Source organism: Choloepus didactylus, chromosome 5 (assembly GCF_015220235.1).
Source record: "Choloepus didactylus isolate mChoDid1 chromosome 5, mChoDid1.pri, whole genome shotgun sequence".
Taxonomy (NCBI): domain Eukaryota; kingdom Metazoa; phylum Chordata; class Mammalia; order Pilosa; family Megalonychidae; genus Choloepus; species Choloepus didactylus.
Genome location: NC_051311.1, coordinates 1366969 through 1392525, shown reverse-complemented (window position 1 = coordinate 1392525; position 25557 = coordinate 1366969). Strand labels below are relative to the sequence as shown.

Genomic DNA, 25557 nt, shown 5'->3' with positions numbered 1-25557 from the left:
CGTGTGGCGCTTGTGCATGTGTGTGCGTGCACGTGATCTGTGCACATGTGTGTGTGCACGTGAAGTGTGTGTGGCAGGTGTGCTCACATGTGTTCACACGTGATGTGTGTGCGTTGATCGGGGTGTGTTATTACCCCAGATGTCAGGATCTGCCTGGCCCGCTGTCCCCCCTTGAGGCTGAATGTGTTGTGGTGTCCTCTGGCCTGGAGACGGCCCTTCAGCTTCTGGTCCTTGCAGCACCCGAGGTTCATCGCGCCCCAGAAGGGGGCTCGGGGCTCCCTTGGGGAGGTGTGGGAAGCACGAGGGAGGTGGCGCAGCACGTCCCCGATGGGAGCAGCCTGTGGTGCGCTCTGTCCGCGCGTCAGCTGCTCGCGTCCCTTCCCGCTGACCCACGGGGCCAGGGGTCGCCCCGTCCTTCCCGAGCCCCTTCCCCGTCTGCTCAGGCCGAGTTGCTGCCCCGAGAAACCTGCCGTCCTTGCCGAGCCTGTGAGGTCACCCAGCCCTTTCGCCCACAGCTGTGCCGCCAAACGTGGCCGAGCTGAAGAACCTGGAGGTGCTGAACTTCTTCAACAACCAGATCGAGGAGCTTCCCACGCAGATCAGCAGCCTGCAGAAGCTCAAGCACCTGAACCTGGGGTGAGTGGGGGGCAGGGGGGGGCAGCCCACGGTGCAGGCGAGGGAGGCCCTACGGCTGCCTAGGAGAAGCGCTTTTCCAGTTTCTCCTTATGTTTTACACTTCAAAAAAGCTTTGTTGTTTTAATATAACCCTTCACCGGCTGCGTCTGTGTTTGAGAGCGATGTAAGAAGCTAATTGTTGGCACAGTGAGGGGATTTTTTACTGTGTTCAGTTCCAGTAGTTGTTTCAGTCATGCTGAGTGACGTGTGGCTTGGAGCCGTGACCCTGGGAAGCCCCGTGCCTGAACGTGGTCCTCGCTGTGAGCGTGAGGCCGCCCTGAGTGTGACTCGGTTAGGGGGCCCTGAGCCCGCACAGGCCAAGTCCGCAATGCTGGAGGCCTTTGTGGTTGAGCGGAAGGCAGACGGGCACCCAGCCCGGGAGCAGCGGGGCCGAGCGTCGTGGAGCCTGAGGAGCAGGGGGCCGGGAGACGCCACCATGTGCGTCACCGTGTGGCGGGAAAGCCCAGGACCCGGGAGGCCAGCAGCCGGCCTGGGCGCCACGGTCCCCGGGGAGAAAGCATCACCATACGAGACCTTGGACTGGACTTCTCCCAGCTCCCAAACCATGAGCCACTGGATTCCAGCTGTGTGAGCTGTCGCAGGGATTTCCTCGAGCAGCCGCCAAACTGAAGCCCCCGAGAAGGGACGCGTTTGCATGGCGTTGCCGCCTCAGCGTCGGTGAAGCAGAGCTGGCTGCCAGCGCTGCTCTCCTGTGGAGGGTGTGCTCCGCTCTGCTCCTGCCGCCTGGCCGTCCTTTCCTGGAGACGACCAGGAGCAGGGGCACCGGACCCCGGACCCATCCTGGCCCTGCGCCTGCCCCTGTGGCCCAGCTTCCAATGGCCCAGCCCCCGCGGTCCAGGCCGAGCTGGGCCTGGGCACAGCCGAGGGCTCTGGGCTTAAGTGTCGTCACCATGGTCCGGTGAACCTGCCGCTTGCGCGTCCCCCTCACCACGCCCAGCGCCGTCACGCTTCGGCCACCTCATGCCCTGGGCCAGGCGGAGACTTACCCGAGCAGCAGTGAGCGGGAGGGACCCAGTGTGAAAAGCTTCTCATCCACGGAATGACTCTTCGCTCATTCTTTCTACGGGAAGTTTGGCCAGGGAGAGATTTGGGGGCCACTCCAGGCCGCCAACAGTCTTTCTGAGATCCTGATGTCTGAGCAGGAGTGTTTAGGGTCAGATGCAGCACTGCCCGCCTGGCAAAGCAGAAGGGAAAGGGACCTACCCCCATACAGGTCAGGGAGAGGCAGGGGGAGAGGCCGGGGCCCAGGGGACACAGGGGCAGGGCCCTGGGGGTTGAAGGTGCTGCCACAGGGGAGGGTTTGCAGGAGCAGGCCTTGGGCTTCGGGCGAGACAGTGATTTGGGGGTGACCCTGGATGTGTGCCATGGGCAGTGGACAGAGCGCCCTGGAGACAGTGCTGGACGGCCTGAGCTGGGCCCTTTTGGGGCCGAGGCCGTGGGCTCTCCCTGTCCTGCTCATGTGGTGGTCGCCTCTTGTCCTCTGGGGGCGGTTGGCATTTGGGGCTCTTGGCACTTTGTTGGTTGCATAGAGCTTTCCGTACTTAACGAGCTGGCTACGTGGATGGGCCAGGATCCTGGGACACAGCTCTTCCTTCTCTGGGAAGGGGCTGAGGACCAGGGCCGGGGGTCTGCTCCTGGGCTCCCGGCTTTGCCGGGTCATGGGCGGGTGCGGCTCTGGGGGCATCTCTGGGCCAGAGGGGTGGGGGCCTCTTGCCTTGTGCGGTCATGGGTCTCCGGGAGCTTTAGTTACGGGCCATTTTCCGGAGTGTGCCTGCACCTCACCCCCATGCCGTCCAGGCCGTGGCTCCCAGGTCCCCTGCGCCCGGGCAGAGCCGCTGCCCAGGCAGGTGCCCTGCAGGGGTCCAGGGCGCTGCTGCCCGAAGGGCCCGCGGTGAGCGTCGCGAGCCGTGAACTGGTGGTGAACAGCGGGTGGGACCATCATGGAGGTTCCCTGGCCCACCCGGGGCTTCTCCTACCTACCTGGGGTTCCCCTCTCCTGGCCTCTCCGCTCCCGGCAGGTGCGGACGGGATCAAAGCCCAAATGGAGAAGGAGCAGAGCCTGAGATGTTACGTCTCAACCCCTCTCGCTTTCAGTGTCTGACGACCTGTATCGTGAAGTTTGTTTTTGAAAGCAGTTCCTACACGTGTTCAAAGCGAACTGCGTTAAGCCAAGTAAGGGCCTTGTAGAAAATGATAGAAGATAGGGAGAGGAAGCTTTTCCCTTAGGTTTCGTTAGGGATAACTTTGAATGCTGGTAACCGTAGTACAGAAAAGGGATCTTCCTTCTTCCCCTTGGAAGGAATAAATGAAATGCAGTAAGAGAGAACTCTGAAGTGCACGAAGCTGGGTGTGTAGTTCTGAGGTTTTGCTGCGGCCGCAGGAAGGTGTCCTCGGAAAGTTCGGGGGTTTGTGAGGATGTAAGTCTCTGCCGAATGCTGACTGAGCTGCACCCTTGGAGAACAAGGCAGCCCGGAGCTCTCCAGGTTCTCGTGGGCAAGCCACCCGCTGACGGGCTCGCCGACTGAAGTTGCACGAGGCGACGCGGCTCAGTGGGGGGCTCTGCGCTGGGTGGGCAGCGGGCTCGTGGGAGGCTTGGCAGGGGGCTCTGCACTGGGCAGGTGGGGGGCTCGTGGGGGGCTCGGTGGGGGGCTCTGCGCTGGGTGGGCGGGGGGCTCTGCTCTGGGCAGACGGGGGACTCGTGGGGGGCTTAGCAGGGGGGTTCGTGGGTAGCTCGGCAGGGGGCTCGGCAGGGAAGGAGGGCTCGGCTGGGAGGGTGCTTGGCTGGGGGGCTCAGCTGCAGGCCCTTGGCTGGGCGCTCTGTCTCACATGCTGACGTCTTGATTTTCCCCAAACAGCATGAACCGGCTGAGCACTCTGCCGCGGGGGTTCGGCTCTCTCCCGGCTCTCGAGGTCCTCGACCTGACCTACAACAACTTGAACGAGAACTCCCTTCCTGGAAATTTTTTCTACCTTAGTAAGAAACTTTTAGTTCATAAATCTCCTTAAAATGGTACTTTGCATTCTGAAAATGGAGTTTTTTTTTGCTAGGGCCCAAACTCCAAGAGAAATTACTGGAGTCATATTTTTTCATTGTGAGTTCTTTTGACTCACCCGCCAGCTCCGCAGGATATGTGTTTGACTGGGGCTGCCGGGCTGAAGTGGACGCAGTGTGGTGCGTTCCCTCCTGATGGAGATCCGGGACCTGAATGAGATCAAGTCCCACAATGGTTTTAAAGAGTTTGGAAAAAAAAACAAAACAAAATAGCCCCATGTTGCTGTCAACTTTGGACGGTTGCCCAAAGATATTACAGTCGTTTATAAACTATCCGTTAATAAACTGCTTACAGCCTCTGTAAGGATCCCACTGAAGCGGTCTGAATTGTACAGTACCCAAGAAATCGTTCGTCACACATGAGCACCTCTGCCGTTTCATATGCAACATGCTTCTAGTTGCACATGAAAATCAGTGGAAGTGATATCCAGGAACTCGTGTCCTGGACGTATCAAGGAAAGCATTGCTTCCCTCAAATCCGTGCTCTGTTCCTCCCAACAGTGGCTTATATGGCTCCCAGAAATTCTGAATTTTCTCAGCTAGTCTCTGAAATTTCACTTCTTCACTTCTGTATATGGTCTCTCCCAGACTTTCTCAAGCATCGGAAACCAACTCAAATATTTTCTTGGACCATGTGCCTTGATTTTCATTTGATGACGTTGTTTTTATTACATATAGTAAGGTACTGATCTGTCGAGATGTAATTAAATATTTGAAACAAGCAGCACGTGCTTTTACTCATATCCCCCTTTTGGCTGGTGGGGACGAGACGCCCTCGGGTGCTGCCTTCCGCACTATGGGGCCGCGTGTCCTCGTGACACTGAAGAGGTGCTGGTCCCGAGGCTGCGCCATCAGGGCGGCCCCTGCTCTGCCTCCTGGTCATGTGCTTTCAGCCTCAGGCTGCAGAACCAGCGGCTGGTGGAGCTGGGGCTGGGATGAGGGCCTCCGTCCCCAGAGAGCCGCCGCCTTGTCCTCAGAGCGTGGTGTGTGTTAGTTACTTGCTCTCGGTATGGATGCAAGTGGCCTGGGGGCTTTGTTTGACCGCGGTGCGAATGCCCTGATAAACACGAATCAGGTGACAGAGGACAACAGGCATCCTTTCTGAAAGCCCGTCAGCCGTGTGCGGCCCCTGGGTGTGGAGCTTTCCCAAGCCCACCAGCCACAGGGGCCTGCGGCTCTCAGTCTGCCTTGTGGCCGTCCTGGGCCCGGAGTGCCAGGGCTTGTCCCCAGGGCGGCCGTTAATCGGAGCGGAGGCCTCCTTATCGATTGAGCTCAGGTGGCTGGCCCCACACCCTGTTTATCTATTGCTGTTTAATTTGCAGCCACCCTGCGTGCCCTCTATCTAAGTGACAACGATTTTGAAATCCTGCCGCCAGATATTGGGAAGCTCACCAAGTTGCAGATAGTAAGTAATTTATCTAAATTCTTAGAAAATCAATTCACTTCTGCCGCCCTCGTCAGAGTGGAGTCAGGTCAATTTGAGAAGGAGGGCAGTTTGTGCAGGAGTGAACCCTCACTCCTGAAGCTGCCTCTTGTTTCCCCACAGACTCTTGTAAATACACTGGAAGCCGTGAGCCTGGGGGCGAGAGGGCACGGGGGAGGGCACGGGCCTGCACAGTCTCTTCGCACAGACGTGGCTCTGACAGCTCCCCGTTCTCTCGCCCCCAGCTCAGCCTTCGGGACAACGACCTGATCTCGCTGCCCAAGGAGACCGGGGAGCTGACCCAGCTCAAGGAGCTGCACATCCAGGGGAACCGTCTGACCGTCCTGCCCCCGGAGCTGGGTGAGGCGCCATGCGCACAGCGCACAGCGCCATGATGGCCAGGGCACCGCACCTGCTCACTTCCAGTCACTGGCCCGAGCTCGGCTCTCGGGGCTGACCCATGCTGGCACCTGTGGGCAGCGCCAGTGCCCAGTGTCCCTGCGTTGCATGGCGTGAGCCCCTGGGGCAGCCCTGCCCAGTGGGACGAGAGCAGTGGCCTTGCCCGACTGCCCTTCAGAGCAGGGGGCGGCCCAGTGCCCTTGGGTCCTGCTTGTCTAACTGTTACAGCCTTTGTCAAACCGCTGTTAACTTTCTACCCCCTAAGTTTCTTATTCCTTGGAAACTCCTAGTAAGTAGTGAAGTGCTTGTTGCAGCTGCTTGGGCAGGGGGCCCTGCTCAGCCAGGGGCTTGGCTCTGCCCCGGCCCCTCTCCCGAGGCGGGTGCACATGTGCTGGGCAGGGAGCCCCTCAGAAACCGCCTCCCACCAGCCCGGCCCTGCAGAGCCCACGCAGCCCCCCAAACGTTTCCTTGAGCTCTCTGTCTTCTGGCAGATTCCGCGGCCTCTGAGTTCTTCAGCCCTTGGAACTGCGTTCGATTGTCCTGCTTTCTCAAGGTGCTGCTGTTTGCTTTTCTGCTCTCAAAACACCATACTCTTTTAACCCATTTAAAAGTCACACTCAACCCAAAGTTCCTTGAGGGGCAGCTCCTTAGAGGAGCCTGCAGGTTTTAAGAGGCCAGTGGAGGTGTTAGGACACGGGCGCTGGGAGGGGTCCTGGCTGCTGCCCTCCAAGTGCCAGGACTGACCAGTGCTCTGGCTGCTGGTCAGCACGTGAGGCTCGGGATGCGCGTGACAGGAGGTGAAGTGCAGCTGGTTGTTCGTTGCGCTGGTGCCGCCCCATGGAAGGGGCAGCTGCGGAGCCCTCTGCGGACACACGGGTCTCGGATGCACGGGCTTGTGGTTCCCAGGGCCGAGCGGTCACCTTTCTCCCCATGGAGCCACAGTAGTCAGGTCGTCCTGGGAGAAGGGCACAGGATCAAGGAGAACTTTTTGCAGACGTTTTTAAGGTAGAGTCTTCTCGCCGGGGTGTGCATCCGTTTGCGTGGGATTTTAGGACTTTGTGAGGACCTGGGCGTGTCTCTGTGTGAACTGCTGTGGTCGGCTGAGCTGTGGCCCCGAGACAGCCCCGTCCTTCTCCCCAGAGCCTGAGGTTCCATCGCCTCCGTGGCAGCAGGGACTTGGCATGTGGATTAAACTGGGGTCTTGAGAGGGGAGACCATGGTGGATATCCTGGGTAGACCCAGCGTCGTCACGCGGCTCCTCGTAAGGGGCAGCAGAGGTCAGGGAAGGAGACAAGGACAGAAGTGGGAGGCCGCGTCAGCGAGGAGGGGCCACGGGCGAGGACGGTGGCCCCAGGAGGCAGCTTCTCCCCAGCACCTCCGGCCTCCAGAGCGGCGAGAGGGTCAGCTCGTGGTCACTGGCCATGGGAGCTGGCCCCGGTGGGAAGACGGCGGGGGTTTGCAGAGGCTCACATCCTCTGACTGATTTTCCCACAAGGCCCGTGGCCGCCGTCTCGGAGGTGCAGGGAAGGTGGAGGCAGCGTCCAGCCGGGAGGAGGCCCACGATGCAGGTGGTCTTAGCCGGGCTGGTGTGCGTGGTGCAGTTACCATTTGGCCAGAGACTGATGGGCCCCTGTGAGGCACTCAGGAGCTCTTTTTCCATGTTCCTTCCTTTCTGCTGCTCGGCCCCCGGTTCCGGCTCCCTCAGTGGCTCAAGCTCTGATCTGGCCCTTGCGGCTCAGCAGGCCCTCGCTCCGTCCGGTCTCCCCTCCGTGCTCCACTGCCTGGAAATGCACGCAGGGAAAGCCGGGGTGATCGTGCGGGCTGCTCCTTGGCCAGAAGCTATGCCCGTGTGTGTCCTCCAGCTGCTCCACCACGGCGAGGAGGAGGAGTCGGGACTGATGTGTGGGGACTTTCACCTGGGCCGGTGTGGTGTGCTCGTCCTGCCTCCTCGCCTAGCACACAGCCGCTTCCTCAGGTCGTCCCCTCAGCCCTTCAGTCGCTGGCAGGCGCCTTCGCAGCCATGGAAGTGTGAGGTGTGTCCTCTTTCCTTCTGCTCACAGATGTTCACTGAGACCGTTTCCCCATCATTCTTGGCTTGGCCATGCTCTCAGCTCCCACGAGACTCCCTCGCTCTTCACTGCTTGGTGAACGGTCTCTGAATGGACTGCTGCAGTCGAGACCAACCATCCCTGACATCTCTCAGTTTATTTGTAGTCCTTGGTGTGAAACTAATGTCCCTGCATTATTTCATTATTCACATGCATATTTATGGTCATGTTGCCTTAAGCCATCATTTTTAATCTTTTCAGAAATCCCTGATCTCTTTCAGAAGCCAGTGAAACACGGCTACCCCCTCCCAAGTGTATATTTTCACACAGGAAATTTTGTACATAATTGAGGGAGCGTTTGGAAAATACACCCAAATACATCCATGGATTATTTATTCAGTGTAGAATTCCCATCCCTCAGATTCTGTGTTTTAATCTGTTACCCAGGTTCTGTTCACTCTTCCAGTGAGTCGCACTGATCTAAGCGGGCAGGTGGCCCTGGGCTACAGAACGACAAGAGAAACCCGCCCCTCATTTGGTTGGCTCACTTCCAAATCCAGCTCCCAGGGTGTCGTGGTAGGTGGTCATATATAGACTTCAAAGAGGTGCTGGATTTTTTCCTTTGCATCGAAAAGGTTATGTGCCACAGTGTAAGGCAAATAAATCATGATCTGCTCCCGCAGCCTTGCAGTCAGTTATGTGGATTGTCAGGGAAGCACTAAATCTGTCGCTTGTGTGATCCGACCGCTTAGCAGTTGGACAGGTGCTGGGAGGGCCGACTGGGGACAGGAGCAGCGATTGCAGCGGCAGAGGCAGCTGGCAAGATGGACATTTGTGCTCAGGGTCACTGCGTGGCCATCGGGCGGACCTGACGGAAGACTCGGCAGCTGCACGGCGCCGGAGCGGGGTGTGGAGAAGAGAGCTGCCCGACTCGGGGAGTGCTCCCTCTCAGACTCCGACCATGAGGTTGAGCTTTCCCTGCGGTTCGTTCTCATCCGTGCTTTCTGTCGAGAGTCCAGAGCCTTGTGCTTTCCTACTTTGGCTGCTCGCCTGCTGCTCCAGCAGAAGCCTCTGGTCTGCGTTCGTGTCCTTGTGACTCGGGGCGTCACTGCCAGGTGCCCACTGGCCGCTCACACTCGGGATTGCCACACGGACTCGGCACGCGCCGCCTTGAATGACGTTGGTCTTTGTGTTGTAAGGTTTCTAGACTCTGCCTTTTGTCACCTTATGAACAACACAGTTGCACATGCGTCGGGTGAAGGGGTCACTGCCGTTTGTGAAGGCTTAGGTTTCCCAGGCCGGGCCCTGGCTCTGAGCTTTAAACGCGCCCCTCGGTTGGTCCCAGCTGAGGTTTTCCGTCCGTCGGGCAGGAGGCTGGAGGGGTAGTCAGTGAGAGTCGCCCCTAGGCCCCGGCCTCAGTTGGCAGCGATGATGCCAACGGCCAGGAGTCGGGGAGCTGTTTGTTTGGTTCTTGTTATCTGACACCTTCCTAGCCCCTGAGGGACACATACTGGTCAACCATAATAGTAATGAAAGAAATGCAGATTAAAACAAAATCCTGTCTTCAGTACGCCAGTCAACAAAGACTTTAAAAATCATAGCGCACGGTGATGGGGGTGCGCGGCCGTGGCCTCCCCGGTGGGGGGCGGCTGGTGCGCCTCGAGGTGAGCCAGGCCCCCTTCTGAGGACAGACGAACAAGAACCAGAGAAAGGCTTGTATGGATTCCGTTTGAGCGATCATTTCTTATACTAGTGAGAAATTTGAAGCCAAGTTAAAATCCAATGACGTAAGAATGTTTAAGTAAACTGGTAGATGGTGGAATGTAAAATGACACGGGAAAAGCTTACAGTAGTACATTGTGGGGTTGACTTTACGGTGAGATTCCAATTACAGAGAATATTTACATTTATACATAAAAAGATAAATTAATCAAAACCTGATTAGCTTTTTTGTATGTTGGGGACGTAGGAGAGTCTAATTTTCTCTTTCTAGTTTTCTTTTTTATTTTTTTTTTTAATTTCTGTGATGTTTGTGTTAGCTTTATAAACTGATTGAAGTTAGCTTTTGCCCCGTAAGAAACTACTTCAAAACTTGGTGGGTTGAAACAAAACCCTCATTTGCTCCCAGCTCTGTTTGTCAGGGCTGTCTCGACTCAGCTGGCTGGGTGCCTCTGTGATCTGGGTGGGGGGTGCTGGGGGGCTGGGTAGGGTCCATGCTGGGAGGTGGTGCTGGGGATTTGGGCAGCTCCCTCCCTAATCTGGGCAGTGGGGCACGGGTCCTGCTCTGGGTAGGTGGGAGTCCGGGGGGAGCTGGCCCGGGCTCCGTGGGGACTGCAGGCCCTTGGCCGCAGCCCCTCCCTGCAGAGGCCCTTGCAGGCCTGGCCTGGCCGCATTCGGCTTGTTGCTTGTGATGCCCAAGGGCCGCCTGGACATCGGCTCCTCCGGGCGCCCTGTCCGGGGTGGGTCCTCCTGGTCAGGGTGGGGCTCGGGACATGGGCGTATTTGGGGGTGACTCACCCACCCCCGTGGTCAGGTGTGCTGTCCCACCCCCGGTGGGCCCACCTCTCACCCTCAGAGCACTCAGCCGCAGGCTCTCGACCCCGACCCCTCGGCTCTGATAGTGGCGGGTGCAGGTGCAGCGGGAGAAGGGAAGCTGGCAGCCGTGAACGGACATTGGGGTTGATGGTCTTTGAACAGAGCTGATTTGGAAATGTCTGGATGACATGCTCTGACAGCAGAGTGCACTTCTGTAGCTGCTCTCCCGGGAGCTGGGTGACGACAGGCCATTCCTGCCCAAGTAACCAGCCGAGGCTCTGGGCTGGAAACCGCATGGGGTGCCGACCTCAGACCCTTAAAGATCTCATCCCTGGGACGCGAGCCCTAAGCTGGTTCTTTTTCAGAGATGCTGGGTGGTCACTGAATTAAGTCCAGTGCTTCATTAATTTTTTAAGTTTGTGCTGGTGTTTGGTTACTGATTGGTGGATCAAGTGTTCTCCCTGCCACCCCAGCTCCCCCCAGCTCCCCTCGGCTCCCCCCCAGCTCACCGCAGCACCCCCCTCCCCCGTACACTACAGCTCCCCCACGGCTCCCTCCACCACTCCCCCACAGTTCCCTCTGCCGCTCCCCCATGGTTCCCCCACCAGATCTCCCCACGCCCCCCCCCCAGCTCCCCATGGCTCCCCCTAGCTCCCTCCAGCTCCCCTTCCCAGTCCCTGCCCAGATCCCCCCCCCACACTCCCCATGGCCCCCCCACACCCTGCCCCGGCCTCGTTGCCTTAGTACCTGTTAGCGCAACTCCTCAACCACAAGTAGACGTCATTAGCACGATGCTGTTGGCTAGCGGCGTCTTGAATGCTGTGGTAAAATTTTCTTTTTCATTTTCCTGCACATTTGCTCATTTCACACCTGGACATTTCACAGCCTGGTTTATGGCACAGATCTGGGGTGCAAAATGGTAAACTTCTGAACTTAGTGCGAGAACCAGTGGCAGGCGCTGGGCACTTGATGTGTTTTTGTGGTTGTTTCTCAGTCGAGAGTGGAAAGGGGTGTTTGGAGGACTCGTGTGTGCTCGTCCACTCGGGGGCTGCTGGGCAGGGCAGCCCCCGCCCCCCGAACCCCTGTGGGTGGGCAGCCGGCCTTTGGCCCCTTCTCTGGCTGCGTCTCCTTGAAAACTGCCGGCTGGTAGGCTGTGCAGTGACCGGGGCACGTTAGTTAGTTACTCGAAACTCTTCCCTCGTTAACTGCAGAGGCTGTTAGAGGAATGTCCTGGAGTTTGGAGTATCAGTTCTGACAGAGGGTAAGCAGAAACGTTTAGTCATCATTGCTGTCATCTTGTTGTGAACAGTCAGGTCCTGTAAAGCTCGCTGCGGGGTGGTGGTGAGGGACTGGGCCTTCTTCAAACGGGCTCGGTTCATCCCCCGCCTGTGGGTAAGGATGTCGCGTTTTAGGTCATTTAAGTTTGCAGATTTTTCTGGTGGGTTAGGGAGGGTGGTCGGCAAAAAGAAGGGGACCATTTGTTTGCTGTCTCATTACTATAAAAATTTGTGTTTATTATTTTAAAATTAAACCATTTATAAAGCTCAGAAAATTCACTTAAAATCTTATCACCTTGAAGTAGCAATTGTGATGTTTTGGAGACCATAAATCGAGATTCATTCCTGGCAAACAGTAGGGTGGGTCAAGAGATAGAAAGGTAACTACTGATAAATAAAGATATCACATTTTTAAAATAATAAATTAAATTTTATCTGAATATCAGAAAGGAAAGTCAAGGGGAGATATTACCAGTTTACTACTTCAGCCCAGGAAATACTCCATAAGATCACTTTAGAGTAAAAATTAAAATAGGGGCATTATATATATACATATAAACTATATTTAAAGTATAGCTTTGGAAATAACTTAGTAGCTATTTGATTTCTTGCTTAGATTTAATTGTCAAGTTTTGGGAATTTTCCCCCCAGAGGGTTCATGATGTGATATGTCCAAGTTCTTGCATATTTAAGTGTCTGTTTCGTCCTTTTCTTATTTGATAGACAGTTCATCTGGGAATAAAAATCTCGATTCTCCTTTCCTTTTCCTAGAACTTCGTAAATATCACCTTTGGCATTGAATGCTGATAAAAGATGTCAGAAGCCGGTCTGGTCTTCCTGCTTACTGGGTGTGCCGGTTTGGATGTACTATGTCCCCCAAAATGCCATGTTCTTTGATTCAGTCTTGTGGGGGCAGACGAATTAGTGTTGATTAGATTGGAACCTATTGATTGAGTGTTTCCATGAAGATGTGACTCAGTCAACTGTGGGTGAGACCTTTGGGTAACTTCCGTGGAGGTGTTACCCCAGCCATTCAGGGTGCGTCTGGATTAAATCACTGGAGCCCTGTAAAAGTGTTTGCAGACAGGAGGAGGTGCTGCAGCCAAGAGCAACACTTTGAAGAATGCACAGGAGCTTGGCATATTGTCCCTGTCCCCAGAGCGTCTCCAGCTCCGCTGCGGGTCTCGCACCCCCGCCTCGAGGAACGGCAGACACTTTCCGCTCCACACCTGGTTTGTGCCGACTTGGCGGCCCCATGGGTGGAGCCGTGAGGGTTGAACAGGACGTGCGTGCCTTTAAGTCTGCACGGATTAAGATTTGAAGTGACAGCCATATTTTTGAGAAAATATGTTACAGAAAGGATGACTCGGTACTGGATATTATATAATTAAGGAGAAGTGTTGACCACGTTGGGGCTGCCCTCTCGGAGGACACAGCTGCCCGTGGAACCCTGGCGCGTAGTGTAAGGGGCCACGGTCGAGACGGCCGATGCTGAGACTCGCCTGCCCTGCCCGAGGCTGATAGTAACCGCAGTAAATCCCAGGATGCGACGTGTAAGTGCACACCAGCTCGAGCTACAGAAAGAGCGAGCTCTCCGGATAGTGTGCCGTCCCTTCACCACTGCTTTCCAGAATATTCGACAGACCTGTCAATATTGCGTAAGCCCATTCCTGGAGATGCTTAACTTAAATTCTGAGTTTTTCTTCTGAGTTGGACCCCGTGTCCCTCCCGGCTGCCCAGTGGGGTCCCCACCCTGCCCCAGGCATTCCGCGGTGTGGGGGTGACACCCGTCCGAGCCCCTGGCCACGCACAGCAGCAGTGAGGGCCCCCGCCTGCCCTCAGGCTCGTCCCCGTTCTCCCCGTTTCCTGCTGAGCTAGGGGTGAGGCCCTGCCACCTCCTTGCAGACCGGGGGTCACGGGCCCCTGGGGAAGTTTCTTCAACTTTGTGGCACAAACTGCACCAGGGACGTGTGGTGACCGAGCGAGGCCTCGACTGCCCGGGTGACCGAGCTGATGCGCGGAGACGGCGCCCAGGCACTCGGCTCTCGGAGCGAAGGAAGGGCGGACAGGACTTCTCAGCCCGGTGGGGCCACATGTGCACACACGAGGTGCAGGCACTGCCGGCCTGTGCGGTGTTCTTGTTAACTTGAAAAACTCCAGTCGATGAGGAAATGTTTAGCAAGAACTGAAGCAAAGGGAATTTTTGCTTAATCTGAGTTAACTGTAAAATTCCTAGGACTTTTTCAGTCCCTGCACATCCTCGTCAGCATTGCAGTGTTGGTTTGCATCGTGAATCACTCACGGGCCGTCCACACAGCGCAGGGCAGCATGTCTCTGTGTGGGCCGTGGAGCTGGGTGCTAGTTTCTGTTGGTAGCTCTGTTTCTGTGTGTGTGTGTGCGTTTGTGTGTGTGTGTGTGCAGGCACACATGTGTCCATGCGTGTGTATGTGGGTATTTGTGTGTGCGTTTGCATTTGTGTGTGCCCATGTGTGTGTGCATGTGCGTGTGTGCATGTGCATGTGTGTGTGTGCCCGTGTGTGCGTGTGCATGCGCGTATATGTGCGTGTGCACTTGGGAGTGTGTGCATGCATGTATGTACGTATGGGTGTCCTGGGTCCCTCACGTGGTCTGCTCCGCGTGCTGCTTTAGCTCCCCACCCACCCCACGTGGGTGGAGGTGCGGGGGGTGAGCGCACAGGCTGTCTGGGTGTTTATGGCAGGGCCCGGCGTGCAGGAGGCACAGGCTTCGCTGAAATCCCGGCTCTGCCAGTCCCTGGCTCCGTGGCTTTGAGAAATGATTTCATCCTCTCTGAACATCCTTTTCCCCAGCTAGGAAGCCCCTCAGTTTGCAGGTACCCTGAGGCCCGCGTGAGGTAATGTCCATAAAGCACCCAGGCCGATTCTGCAATCTGGAATTATTAGATACTCACTCTGTGTTCTTTTTGTCCTCGGGTGGAATCCGATGGTGCATTTCATAAGCAGACCCCCGTCTTCCGATCCCACCCAGGGCAGCTGCCGAGCGACTGGCCTGTCTGCCCTCCCAGAGGCCGGCACGCCCAGCTTCCCTGACGTCCCCTGAGCCTCCGACGGGGCAGGACAGGAGCATGTCAGAGCCTTGGGATGGCAGCTGTGGGGCTGTAAACCAGCCTGCCATCCTTTTTGAAACCCTTTCCACTTAAGAAATGTGAGAACACCCGTCAAGGGAGCAGATCTGTTCCCACTGGAGAAGCTCATCCTCTCTTGTGCCCAGACTCTAGGGGTGGAAACATCAGGGGATGAGCTCAGCGCTGAGCAGGGGCTGCTGGCCCGGAGGCCGCGGGGTGCACTTGGGTGTGTCATGGGCCCAGCCACGGCGTCGGGGCCGGGGACTGAGGCCTCCAGGGAGCGGGCAGTGGGCAGTGGGCAGTGGATGGAGAGACCGGCCAAAAGATAGTTAAGGAGACTGAGATGAGCAAAACGCGCACGCGGTGCTGCAGGCAGCTGGCTCCTGCGCAGGCCTCTGAGGAGGTGACGCTCGATGGGGGCACCAAGGCGAGAAGGGCCACGGCCGGGGGCTGCGCATCGCTGGCAGAAGCGCCTGGGGGGCCCCGTGCCGTGCCGTGCCGTGCTCAGAGCGAGTGTCCAGCCCTTCGCTGTGGGGGCTCTGCCATGGGTCTGGGGCTTCCGTTCACCAGAATGGATTTGCTTCTCCACGGGGAGCTGTCCCCTGACCCGCAGGGGCTTGTAGGACCTGTTTGTTCGTCTTTGTTGATCTCAGGTCATGACCAAGTGTACACCCGGTTTCAGTCTCCAGACGGTGAAGAGTAAGTAACGTGTGCCTGTGAACGGTATATGAGATGCCTTTCTAACGTGGAGGGCTTACTTACCGCCTGTCTTAGTGTCCTGGGCTCCTTCAACAACCACCGCAGTGGGCGACCTGACAGCATAGTGGACGGAGGCCGGGGGCGCTCGCGGGCCCCTGTGGGCTGTGGACGGCGTCCTCGCCTTCCGTCTGTGTGTCTGTCTCACGTCGGCACCCGCCCTGCCCCGCTGGGCCTCACACTGACTCAGTGCGTCTTGCGCAACTCATTCCAAACACGGCCACCGACACGGACCCGGGCAGGGACGTGAATGTGCGCTTTTGGGGACACAACTCAGCCCACAACCTGCTTTAGGTTATTATTTTGTTCGTAAAACAATTATTGCCATTAAAAGATTATTCTGTTTCCCTTCTTTTGTACCAGTTGTTGTGATGATAATGGTAGGGATTTCGGGATAGGCCGGGATTTGGGGATTGGCCGTGCTGGGCTCCGGCAGCTCCCGGAACGGCCCCCAGAGCCGGGACCCGGGTGCTCTGAGGCTCTGTTCTTTGTGGATAATCGCACTCTGAAACGCCTTCGCACGTTAGAAGCCGTATTGTATTTGTTGATTTTCTCCTTGAGGAGAGTATCGTCGTAGTACTTTCATTTTCTGTTGTTACTGGGTTGGTATTTCGTATTCTTAACCCAAGACAGTTGGCTTTACGGTGTAGTTATCCTACCCACATCCAAACTTGTGGTAGATCTCAATTTTTGCTCTGTTTTGTTTAGTTAATGCTTTTTTATACTTCAGAACTGATAAGTGGTGTAAGTTAATGCATGGGAGGTGGGGCAGGCTTTTGTCCCTTGAGTTGTATTCTTATTTTGTTTTAATGTTTCTTAAGCTTTACTGTTTAATTTTTTGAACTTCTTATTTTGAAACACTTTCAAACTTAGACAGTTATGAAAATAATACAGATCCCATACAGAGAGCTCCAACTTGCCCTACCAGATGCCCCCACCCAAATGTGAAAACTTTTAGCATTAGTCCACACTTGCTGTATCATTCTCTCTGTCTTCCTGTCGCTCTGTCCACCCATCTGTCCGTCTGTGTATTCATCTATTTTCAAAACACTGAGACAAGGTTGTGTACATCGCACTCCTTGAACCCTTACTACTGCCAGTGTATTTCCTAAGATCAAGGATATTGACAGTTACCAAGTTCAAGAAAGTTAACATTGATAAAATGCTTACAGTTTATATTCCAATTTTTTCATGTTACGGTAATGTCCTTTAGAGCCTTTTCTCCTCCCTGGTGGACCCCATCCCGGATCATGTATTGCGTTTACTTGTCATTGGCTCTTTAGTTTCTCTTTATTGTGGAATCATATATATATATATATATATATATATATATATATATATATATACACACAAAACGTAAACCTTCCATCCCAGCCCCTCCCAAGCACACTGTTCCGTGGGATTCATCACGTGGACAACATTGCAGTGCCCTCACCTCCTTCCATCCCCAGAACTTTCCCACCGCCCCAAACAGGAGCCCTGGACCCCTTCTGCAGGACTGTCCACTCCCCACCTGGTGGGACCCGTGCTCTCCCTTCGTCCCCGTGGACTCGTGTATTCTACCCCATGTAAGTGGAACCGGGCGGTGTCTGTCCCTTTGCTCCTGTCCAGTTTCACTAACTGGTGCTTCAGGGTTCATCCTGTAGTAGCGTGCGTCAGAACTTCATTCTTTGTGAAGATTACTACTCTGGGGTATTGGAGATACCGCATTTTATTATCCGCTCATCTGCCAGTGGACACTTGGGTTGTTTCCACTTTTTGGTTGTATTGGATAATGCTGTGATGAAGATTGGTGTAAAATATCTGTTTGAGGCTCTGCTTTCAATTCTTTTGGGTATATACGTAGAAGTGGAATCACCAGGTCATTGGCAATTCTTTGTTTAACTTTTTGAGGAACCACCAAACTGTTTTCCACAGCAGCTGCACCATTTTACATTCCCATCAGCTGTGTACTAAGTTTCCCATTTCTCCACATACTTGCCAGCAGTTATTTTCAGTTTGTTTTTCTTAGAGTAGCTGTTTTGTGGTCATGAGGCTTTGGCTTTGGCTTTGGCATGGGCATAGTTTTGTTTTGCATTTCCCTGATGGATAATGTTGCTGATCATCTTTTCGTATGATTATTGGTCATTTGTATATCTTCTTTGGAGAAATATCTATTCAACTCTGGCCAGTTTTTGAATTGGATTGCTTGTCTCTTGTTGAGTTCTAGGAGTTATTTATATATTCTCAGTATTAAACCCTTTTCAGACGTATAGCATACAAATATTTTCTCCCATTCTCAGCATATAGCATCCAAATATTTTCTCTCATTTTGCAGGTGATGTTTTCACTTTATTGATTCTGTTCTTTGATATTCAAAAAGTTTTAATTTTGATGAAGTCCAATTTATCTATTTTTCTTTTGTTGCTTGTGCTTTGGTGTAAAGTCTAAGAATCCATTGCCTAATACAAGTACCTGATATGTTTTCCTGTGTTTTCTTCTAAGTTTTATAAATTTCGATCTTACATTTAGGCCATTTGTGTATTTTGACTTACTTTTCATATATAGTTTGAGGTTGGGGTCCACTTTCATTTTTTTATACGTGGATATTCAGTTTTTCTTACAGTACTTGTTGGGCCCCACCGTTTGCTGAATTCGTTAGCTCTAGTAGCTCCTTTGAAGATTCTTTGGGTTTTCTATATATAGGATCATGTCATCTGTGAATAGATTACTTTTTCCTTCTCAATTTGGATGACTTTTCTTTTTCTTGCCCAGTTGCTCTGGCGAGTACTTCCAGTATGATGTTGAATGCCAGCGATGACAGTGAGCAGCGTGTCGTGTGCCTTATCTTAGGAGGAAAGCGTTCAGTCATTCTCTGTTGGGTTATGATGTTGGTGGATTTTTCATATATACCCTTTACGATGTAGAGGACATTTCCTTTTATTCCTTGTTTTCTGAGGATTTTTGTATCAAGAAAGGCTGCTGGCTTTTGCCAAATGCCTTTCCGCCTCTCCTGAAATGATCATGTGATATTGCATTCTATTAATGTGATATTACATTGATTGATTATCTTATATTGTATCAAGCTTGCATTCCAAGAATAAATCCCACTTAATCTGGTGTAAAATCCTCTTAGTGTGCAGTTGGATTCAGCATGCTAGTATATTTTCAGGGACTTTTGCATAAGGGATATTGGTCTGTGATGTTATTTTCTTGTGACTCTCAGTCTGGCTTTGATTGTTAGGACAATGCTGGCCTCATGGAATGAATTAGAAAGTCTCTGCTCCTCTCTGGCTTTCTGAAGGCGTTTGAGAATGGACGGTGTTCGTGCTTTTGAAATGTGCAGTCAAGGTACCAGGAAGCCGTCTGGTCCCGAACTTTCTTTGTTGGGAGGTTTTTGATGACTGAATAAATCTCTTTCACTTGTCAGTGGTCTGTGGGGATCTTCTGTTTCTTCTTGAGTCATTTTAGCTAAATTGTGTGTTTCTAGGGATTTGTTCATTTCCTCTAGGTTGTCTAATTTGTTGGCCTATAATTGTTCATAATTCATCTTAAAATCCTTTTTCTTCCGCATGGTAAGTAGTAATGCCCCCCCCATTCCATTTGGGATTTTAATTATTTGAGTCTTCTGTCTTTTTTCTTTGTCAGTTGAGCTAATGGTTTATTAATTTTTTTGATTTTTTCAAAGAACCAACTTTTATGGGTTCTATTGTTTTTCTATTCTCTATTTCATTTATCTCTGCCTTTTTTTTTTTTTTTTTTTTTTTTTGCAAGGAAGCAAAGGCATTTATTTGGGGTCTTAGAATTGCAGTTCAGGGAGCATTGATTCAGGTAGCAACCCAAATTGTGTTCCATCTTGGCCTTTCCAGGCAAGGGTTGTTTTGTTTTTTTAACGCAGTTTTATTGAGATATAGTCATGCACTATACAAATCATCCGAAGTATACAATCACTGGCTTGTATTATCATCATATAGTTGTGTATACATCCTCATGATCAATTTTAGAACATTTTCACTACTCCAGAAAAGAAATAAAAGTAAAAAAGAAACCCCAAATCCTCCCATACACCCTTTCTCCCTTTCACCCCTATTACTGACTCATAGTATTGGTGTGGCAGCTTTGTTACCGTTGATGAAAGAGTATTAAAATATTACCGTAAGCTTGTAGTCCATAGTTTGCAATACACGCATTTTTTCCCAGATACCACTCTGTTACTAGCTCCTTGTAGTGGTGTCATATATTTGTTCTGTTTCGTGAAAGGACTTTTTAATATTTGTACAGTTAATCATGGACATTGTCCACCACAAGATTCACATGGGAATACGTTGTGCATTCCCACATTTTAACCTCCCAACTTTCCTCTGGTGACATGTGTGACTCTAAGCTTCCCCTTTCCACCTCACCATTCAGCACTGTTGATTATTCTCACGATAATGTGCTGCGCTCACCTCTGTCTGTTTCCAGACGTTAAGGTTCAACCTAGTTAAACATCCTGCACATTTTAAGTAACTGCTCTCCATTCTTTAGCCTCATTCTGTATCTTGGTAACTTATATTCTGTATTTCATGAGCTTACATAGTATAGTCTATGAGTTTACATATTATAATTAGTTCATATCAGTGAGATCATGAAATATTTGTCCTTTTGTGTCTGAGTTTGACATCACTCAACATAATGTCCTCACGATTCATCCATGTTGTCACATGCTTCAGGTCTTCATTCCTTCTTAGAGCTGAGTAATACCCATTGTATGTATATGCCACATTTTGTTTATCCACTCAGCCGTGGATGACATTTGGGTTGTTTCCATCTTTTGGCAGTTGTGAATAATGCCACTGTGAACACTGATGTGCAAATGTCTGTTTCCCTCCTTGGTTTCAGATTTTCTGGGTATATCCCAGGCAGTGGGATTGCCAGATCATAGGGCAACTCTATACTTAGTTTCCTGAGGAACTGCCAATCCGTCCTCCGTAGCGGCTGCACCATTTTACATTTCCACCTGCAGTGGATAAGAGTTTCAGTTTCTCCGCATCCTTTCCAGCACTTGTAGTTTCCTGTTTAATAATGGCTGTTCCAGTTTGCTAATGCTGCAGTTTTGCAAAACACCAGAAATGGATTGGCTTTTGTAAGGAGGGTTTATTTGGTTACAAAGTTACAGTCTGAAGGCCATAAAGTGTCCAAGATAAGGCATCAACAACAGGGTACCTTCCCTGAAGGATGGCCAGTGGGGTCCGAAAACCTCTGTTAGCTGGGAAGGCACGTGGCTGGTGTCTGTTTGCTCCCAGGTTGCATTCCAAAGTGGCGTTCTCCAAAATTTCTCTCTTAGCTTCTCTGGAGCAAACTCTGAGCTTAGCATTTCCAAAGTGTCAGTAAAAGTCTGTTTTCAGTGACTGTCTTCCAAATGTCTGTGTCAGTTCTCCAAAATGTCACTCACAGCTGCATTGAGCTCCTTCTGTTTGTCAGCTCTTTTATATGGCTGCAGTGATTTAATTCAGACCCACCCTGAATGGGTGGGGTTACGCCTCCATGGAAATTATCCAATTAAAGGTCTTGCCCACAGTTGATTGAGTCACATCTTCATGGAAACAATCAGTAGGTCCCAACCTAATCAACGCGAGTATGTCTGCCTGCACAAGACTGCATCAAAGAACATGGTGTTATGGGGGACATAAGACATCCAGCCCAGCCCAGCAGCCATTCTAGTGGGTGTGAGACGATATCTTATTGTGGTTTTGACTTGCATTTCCCTAACGACTAGTGAGGATGAGCATCCTTTCATGTGCTTTTTAGCCATCTATATTTCTTCTTTGGACAAATGTTTATTGATGTCTTTTGCCCATTTTATAATTGGGTTGTTTGTCTTTTTATTGTTGAGTTGTAGTACTCTTTTATATATTCTGGATATCAAACCCCTATCACATGTGTGGTTTCCAAATATTTTATTTTATCCCATTGAGTCAGCTACCTTTTGCCCTTTTGACAAAGTCATTTGAAGCTCTGAAGTATTCGACTTTGAGGAGCTTGCTTTAGTATTTGTGATGTTCTTCTGTTCACTTTGGGTTTAGTTTATGCTCTTCTTTTTCTGGTTCTTCCAGGTGTGAGGTTATGTTACTGATTTGAGATCGTTCCTTTTTTTTAAATATAAATATTTAGAGCTATGAATTTCCTTCTCAGCACTGACTTTGCTGCATACCATTAGTTTTCTTATGTTGTGTTAATTTCCCCTTAATTTCTTCATTGACCCATTGTTTGTTTAAGAGTTGCTTACTTTTCACCTATTTGTGCATTTTCTAGTTCACTCTCTCTCATTAATTTCTAGCTTCATTCCGTTGTGGCTGGAGAAGATACTTTGCTTTGTGACCTAATGTTTGTTTATCCTAGAGAATGATCCGTATTCACTTGAGAAAAATGTATGTTCTGCTATTTTTGAATGAAGTATTTTATATATGCCTATTAGATATAATTAGCTTATACTGTTGTTCAAGTCTTTTATTTTCTCATTGATCTCTCTATATGTTCTATCCATTATTAAAAATGGTGTATTGAAGTCTCCTAATAGTAAAGTAGAACTGTCTATTTCTTGATATCTCTCAATCTTTGCTTTATGTTATTTGAGCTCTATTGTTAGGTGCTGTTTCGGTTTGCTAAAGCTGACAAAATGCAGTCTACCAAAAGTGGGTTGACTGTTACAATGGGGATTTATTAGCTTACAATTTACAGTTCTGAGGTGGTGAAAATGTCCCAATTAAGGCATCCACAGGATGATACCTTCTCTGAAGATGGGTTACCAGCGATCCTGGCTCCTCTGTCAGACAGCACAGCACATGGCAGCGTCTGCTGGTCCTTCTCTCCTGGGTGTTGTTGCTTTAGCTTCTGGCTTCTCGTCTGCGGCATTTCCTCACCTTCTCTAGGCCTTTTTCTGTGCAATTCTCTTAGTTTCATCTCTCGGCCTCTTATGTGTTTTATCCTCTTATAAAGGATTCCAGTGAGGGGTTTAAGACCCACCTGGGTCAGTTCTCAAATGAAATAACCTAATCAAAAGATCCCACCCACAACAGGTCCACACCCACAGGAATAGATTAAAAGAATGTGGCCTTTGCTGGGATACATAACAGCTTCAGACTACCCCAAGTGCAGATACGTTTATCTCTGTTACGTCTCTTTGATGAATTGCCCCTTTTTAAAATACACAGTGCCCTTATTTGTCCTTTTAACAGATTTTTGCTTAAAGCCTAGTTTGGCTGATATTAGTATTATTATTTTCATGGACTATTTTTTCATCCTTCCACTTTCAACCTCCTTGTGTCTTTGAATTTAGGGTGACTCTCTTGTAAACAGCATATGCTGTCATTGGGTCACTCTTTTTTATCCATTCTGCCAATCTCTGCCTCTTGACTGGTGAGTTTAACCCGTTTACATTTGAAGTGACTATGATGACGCAGGACTTACACCTGCCTGTTTGCTCTGTGGTTTTTGTAATTCTTGTGTCTTTTGTCCCTCTTTTATTCCATTACTGACTCTTCCTGTTCACTGATTCTTTGTTCTCCCAGCTGGAGCGAATTCCCATTCATGTGGATCCCAGTGTCCCCTTTGTCCTAGGAAATGGCGTGTCCTCACTGTCCCCGACTCTGCGCTGTACGTCCCACAGCCCTTTGCCCAGGAGGCTGTAGTTTGACTCTTCTCCTGCAGCGATCGGCAGGAGAGCTCCATGAGCTGCCTCTGGGCTTGGGTAGCTGCTGGGATGGCGAGCCCGTGGCGAGCGGCCTGGTCCAGTCCCTCGGCTCCCAGGGCTTGCGTGAGGGACCCGGGCCCAGAGGCTTGCCCGAGCGGGCGGCTGTGCCGCAGGCTGGCGCGGCGATGGGCGGGCGGCCTGTGCGCTCACCCCTGGGTCCCACATTCTCAGGCCCCTCGACATGTCTGGATCCAGCTGCCCTTGCTCTGTCCTCTAGCCCCTTAACTGTTTCTCGGGCGTCGAGGATGGTTCTGTCCGTTCTTGTCTGTGCAGGGACGGAGCCCAGGAGGCCTCGCTCTGCCGCTGATGACACCACGCGTCTGTTGCATGGTTTAAACGTGTGTGCTCGTGACCCTGGACTAGCAGCGTTAGAGACAATCAGGAGCCCCTGGTTCACGTTCCGGGTGCTTGTTTGCCTTTTTTTAAATGTGTGTTGAAAAAGTGTCTTGGTATCTGTAAAAGCTGAGATTCATAAATTTCCCCCTTTTTCTGTACACTTTCCTCTGCTGCGGTTTGTTGTTTTAGCCTTTGCGGACATCCCAGGGTCTGACGAGGCACGGTGCGTGGTCCGACGCAGCGCTGGGGGAGCACGGCTTTCCCAGAGTTGTGCTTTTCCTCCATTGCCTCTTACTGCTGAGACTGTTTAACCTGAAAACAAGTGGAAACCAGCGCCATCATAATGCATCGTTAACATATAACCCAGAAACACCCAGGTTGCTCTGGAGTGTGAGTAATTTTGACTACACTGAAATTTAAATGACGTTACTGAGGTCTTCCAGGTAGACTTAGCATTTGTATCACTCACAATTCTTAATTATCCAAGTACATGTTTTATGTGACATGAAACCTGCACCCCTTCCGTCGCAGCCTCTGCAGAGAGTGGGGGGCGGAGCACTGAAGTAATAAAAATATAAGCTCCAGATTGAAAAGCAAAGCTGAAAGAAGCCGTTTTTACATATAACTTAAGTTTAGGTTTGCTGTGGTAGGCTGATCCCTTACTTAACCTTTAATAAAATTGGATTCAAGGGTATTTATATAAAAATAGAAAATAAAGTTAATTTCGTTTCATACTTCCATATGAGCAAGCACTTCTAATGTAATGCATTACAAGGCACAGCTAAGCCTCAGTGTTAGTCCTCAGTGCCTGAGAATTGCCATACTTTTCACCAACTGTTTTGAGGATAGCCGTTAATAGGTAAGTTGTTACCATTGGGGCAGATTATTAGGATTATAATTAAGACAATTATTCTCAAGATCATGTGTTCATATTAGACTGAGCCAGGCCGTTTGATCTTTTTTCTCCTGTGATGTCATTTACAAGGTCATTTCTGTTTTTACATATTCCAGAAGTGAGAATTGGATGGAAATATGGGCGCCCAGCCCCTCCCTGCCCCCTCTCCGTGCAGGGCCCCTCACTGCGCCTGTCGGCCCCGGGCCGGCCCGTCCGCGAACCTGCCCCGTTAGCCATGTCCTCCTGGAAGCTCCGAGAAGGGGGCTGGTGTTGGGGGAGGCGCTAGTTTCCACAGGCTCAGGGCTGCTCCCTGTGTCTTCTGGGGGCTCAGGTCGCGGCATGGAGGGGGTGGGGTGCTTGGGGGCCTAGCCCGTTGCCCCACCCCAGCCTCCCAAGGAAACCACACTTTGAAATGATCCGGAGCCCGTCAGACCTCAGAAGGGCTTGGAGTCAGCCGTGCACACGGCGACGCAGGGGTCCTGCCCCTTCCCTGGAATCACACAGAAGCTTCTGCTCTTAAAGTGAAGATAACTGCAACGAGCAGTGTGCCGCCCCAGACACGTTGGTCCTGGCAGCCTCTGCTCAGTCCTCCCCATCCTCCCCGGTCCTCCCTGTCCTCCGCGTCCTCCCCTCCTCCTCCCTTGTCCTCCCCCATCTTCCCCCGTCCTCTGTCCTCCCTCATCCTCCCTGTCCTTCCCTGATCCTCCTCGTCCTCCCTCCTCCTCCTCACTCATCCTTCCCCATCTTCTCCCATCCTCCCTGTCGTCCTCTGTCCTTCCCATCTTCCCCCATCCTCCCTGTCGTCTTCCATCCTCCCCCATCCACCACATCCTTCCCCATCCTGCTGTGTTCTCCTTCATCCTCCCTTGTCCTCCCCCATCTGCCCTATCCTCTGTGTCCTCCTCTGTCCCGTGTCCTCCTGCATCCTCTCCGTCCTCCTTCAAGGCTGTGTGGTGCTCAGACGTGGACCCCTCTTGCCCCTGGGCAGAGCACCTGGTGTGACACCCAGACCGACTTTCCTAGATGGTTATTTTTTATAAGATGATCTGCTCAATGTGTAGCAACATGAGAATTTGTTCCTTTTAAAAACTATATAAATTAGTTGTCGAAGTGAACACAATCCCCCAGCTTTGTGTTTTGGGTTGTGGTCAGGGACGTGGAAACCTTCACTCTCACACTAACGAAAGCTCACCCAGGGCATCGCGCAGGCAGAAGGATGGAGGCCGTAAGGCTGAGCCCAGAGGTGGCGTCAGGGCAGGAGGTGTGCCTGGGCACACGCTGGGTCTCCTGGGGCTGGGCACTGGGGGTTCAGGCGGAATGTGTGCA

General features: G+C 51.8%; 1 protein-coding gene across 5 annotated transcripts in view; it reads left to right on the top strand.

Annotated features, from left to right (window-relative positions):
* Positions 1 to 25557, top strand: part of RSU1 (Ras suppressor protein 1) — a 146952-nt gene that overhangs the window by 31736 nt on the left and 89659 nt on the right. For 4 of the 5 annotated variants that reach the window (XM_037837652.1, XM_037837651.1, XM_037837648.1 and 1 more), the window contains 4 exons: positions 516 to 636; positions 3552 to 3670; positions 5071 to 5153; positions 5417 to 5531. In XM_037837652.1, coding sequence (XP_037693580.1) covers positions 516 to 636; positions 3552 to 3670; positions 5071 to 5153; positions 5417 to 5531 — 438 coding nt within the window. The remainder of the gene's footprint in view (positions 1 to 515; positions 637 to 3551; positions 3671 to 5070; positions 5154 to 5416; positions 5532 to 25557) is intronic. The other variant, XM_037837649.1, reaches the window with a different exon arrangement.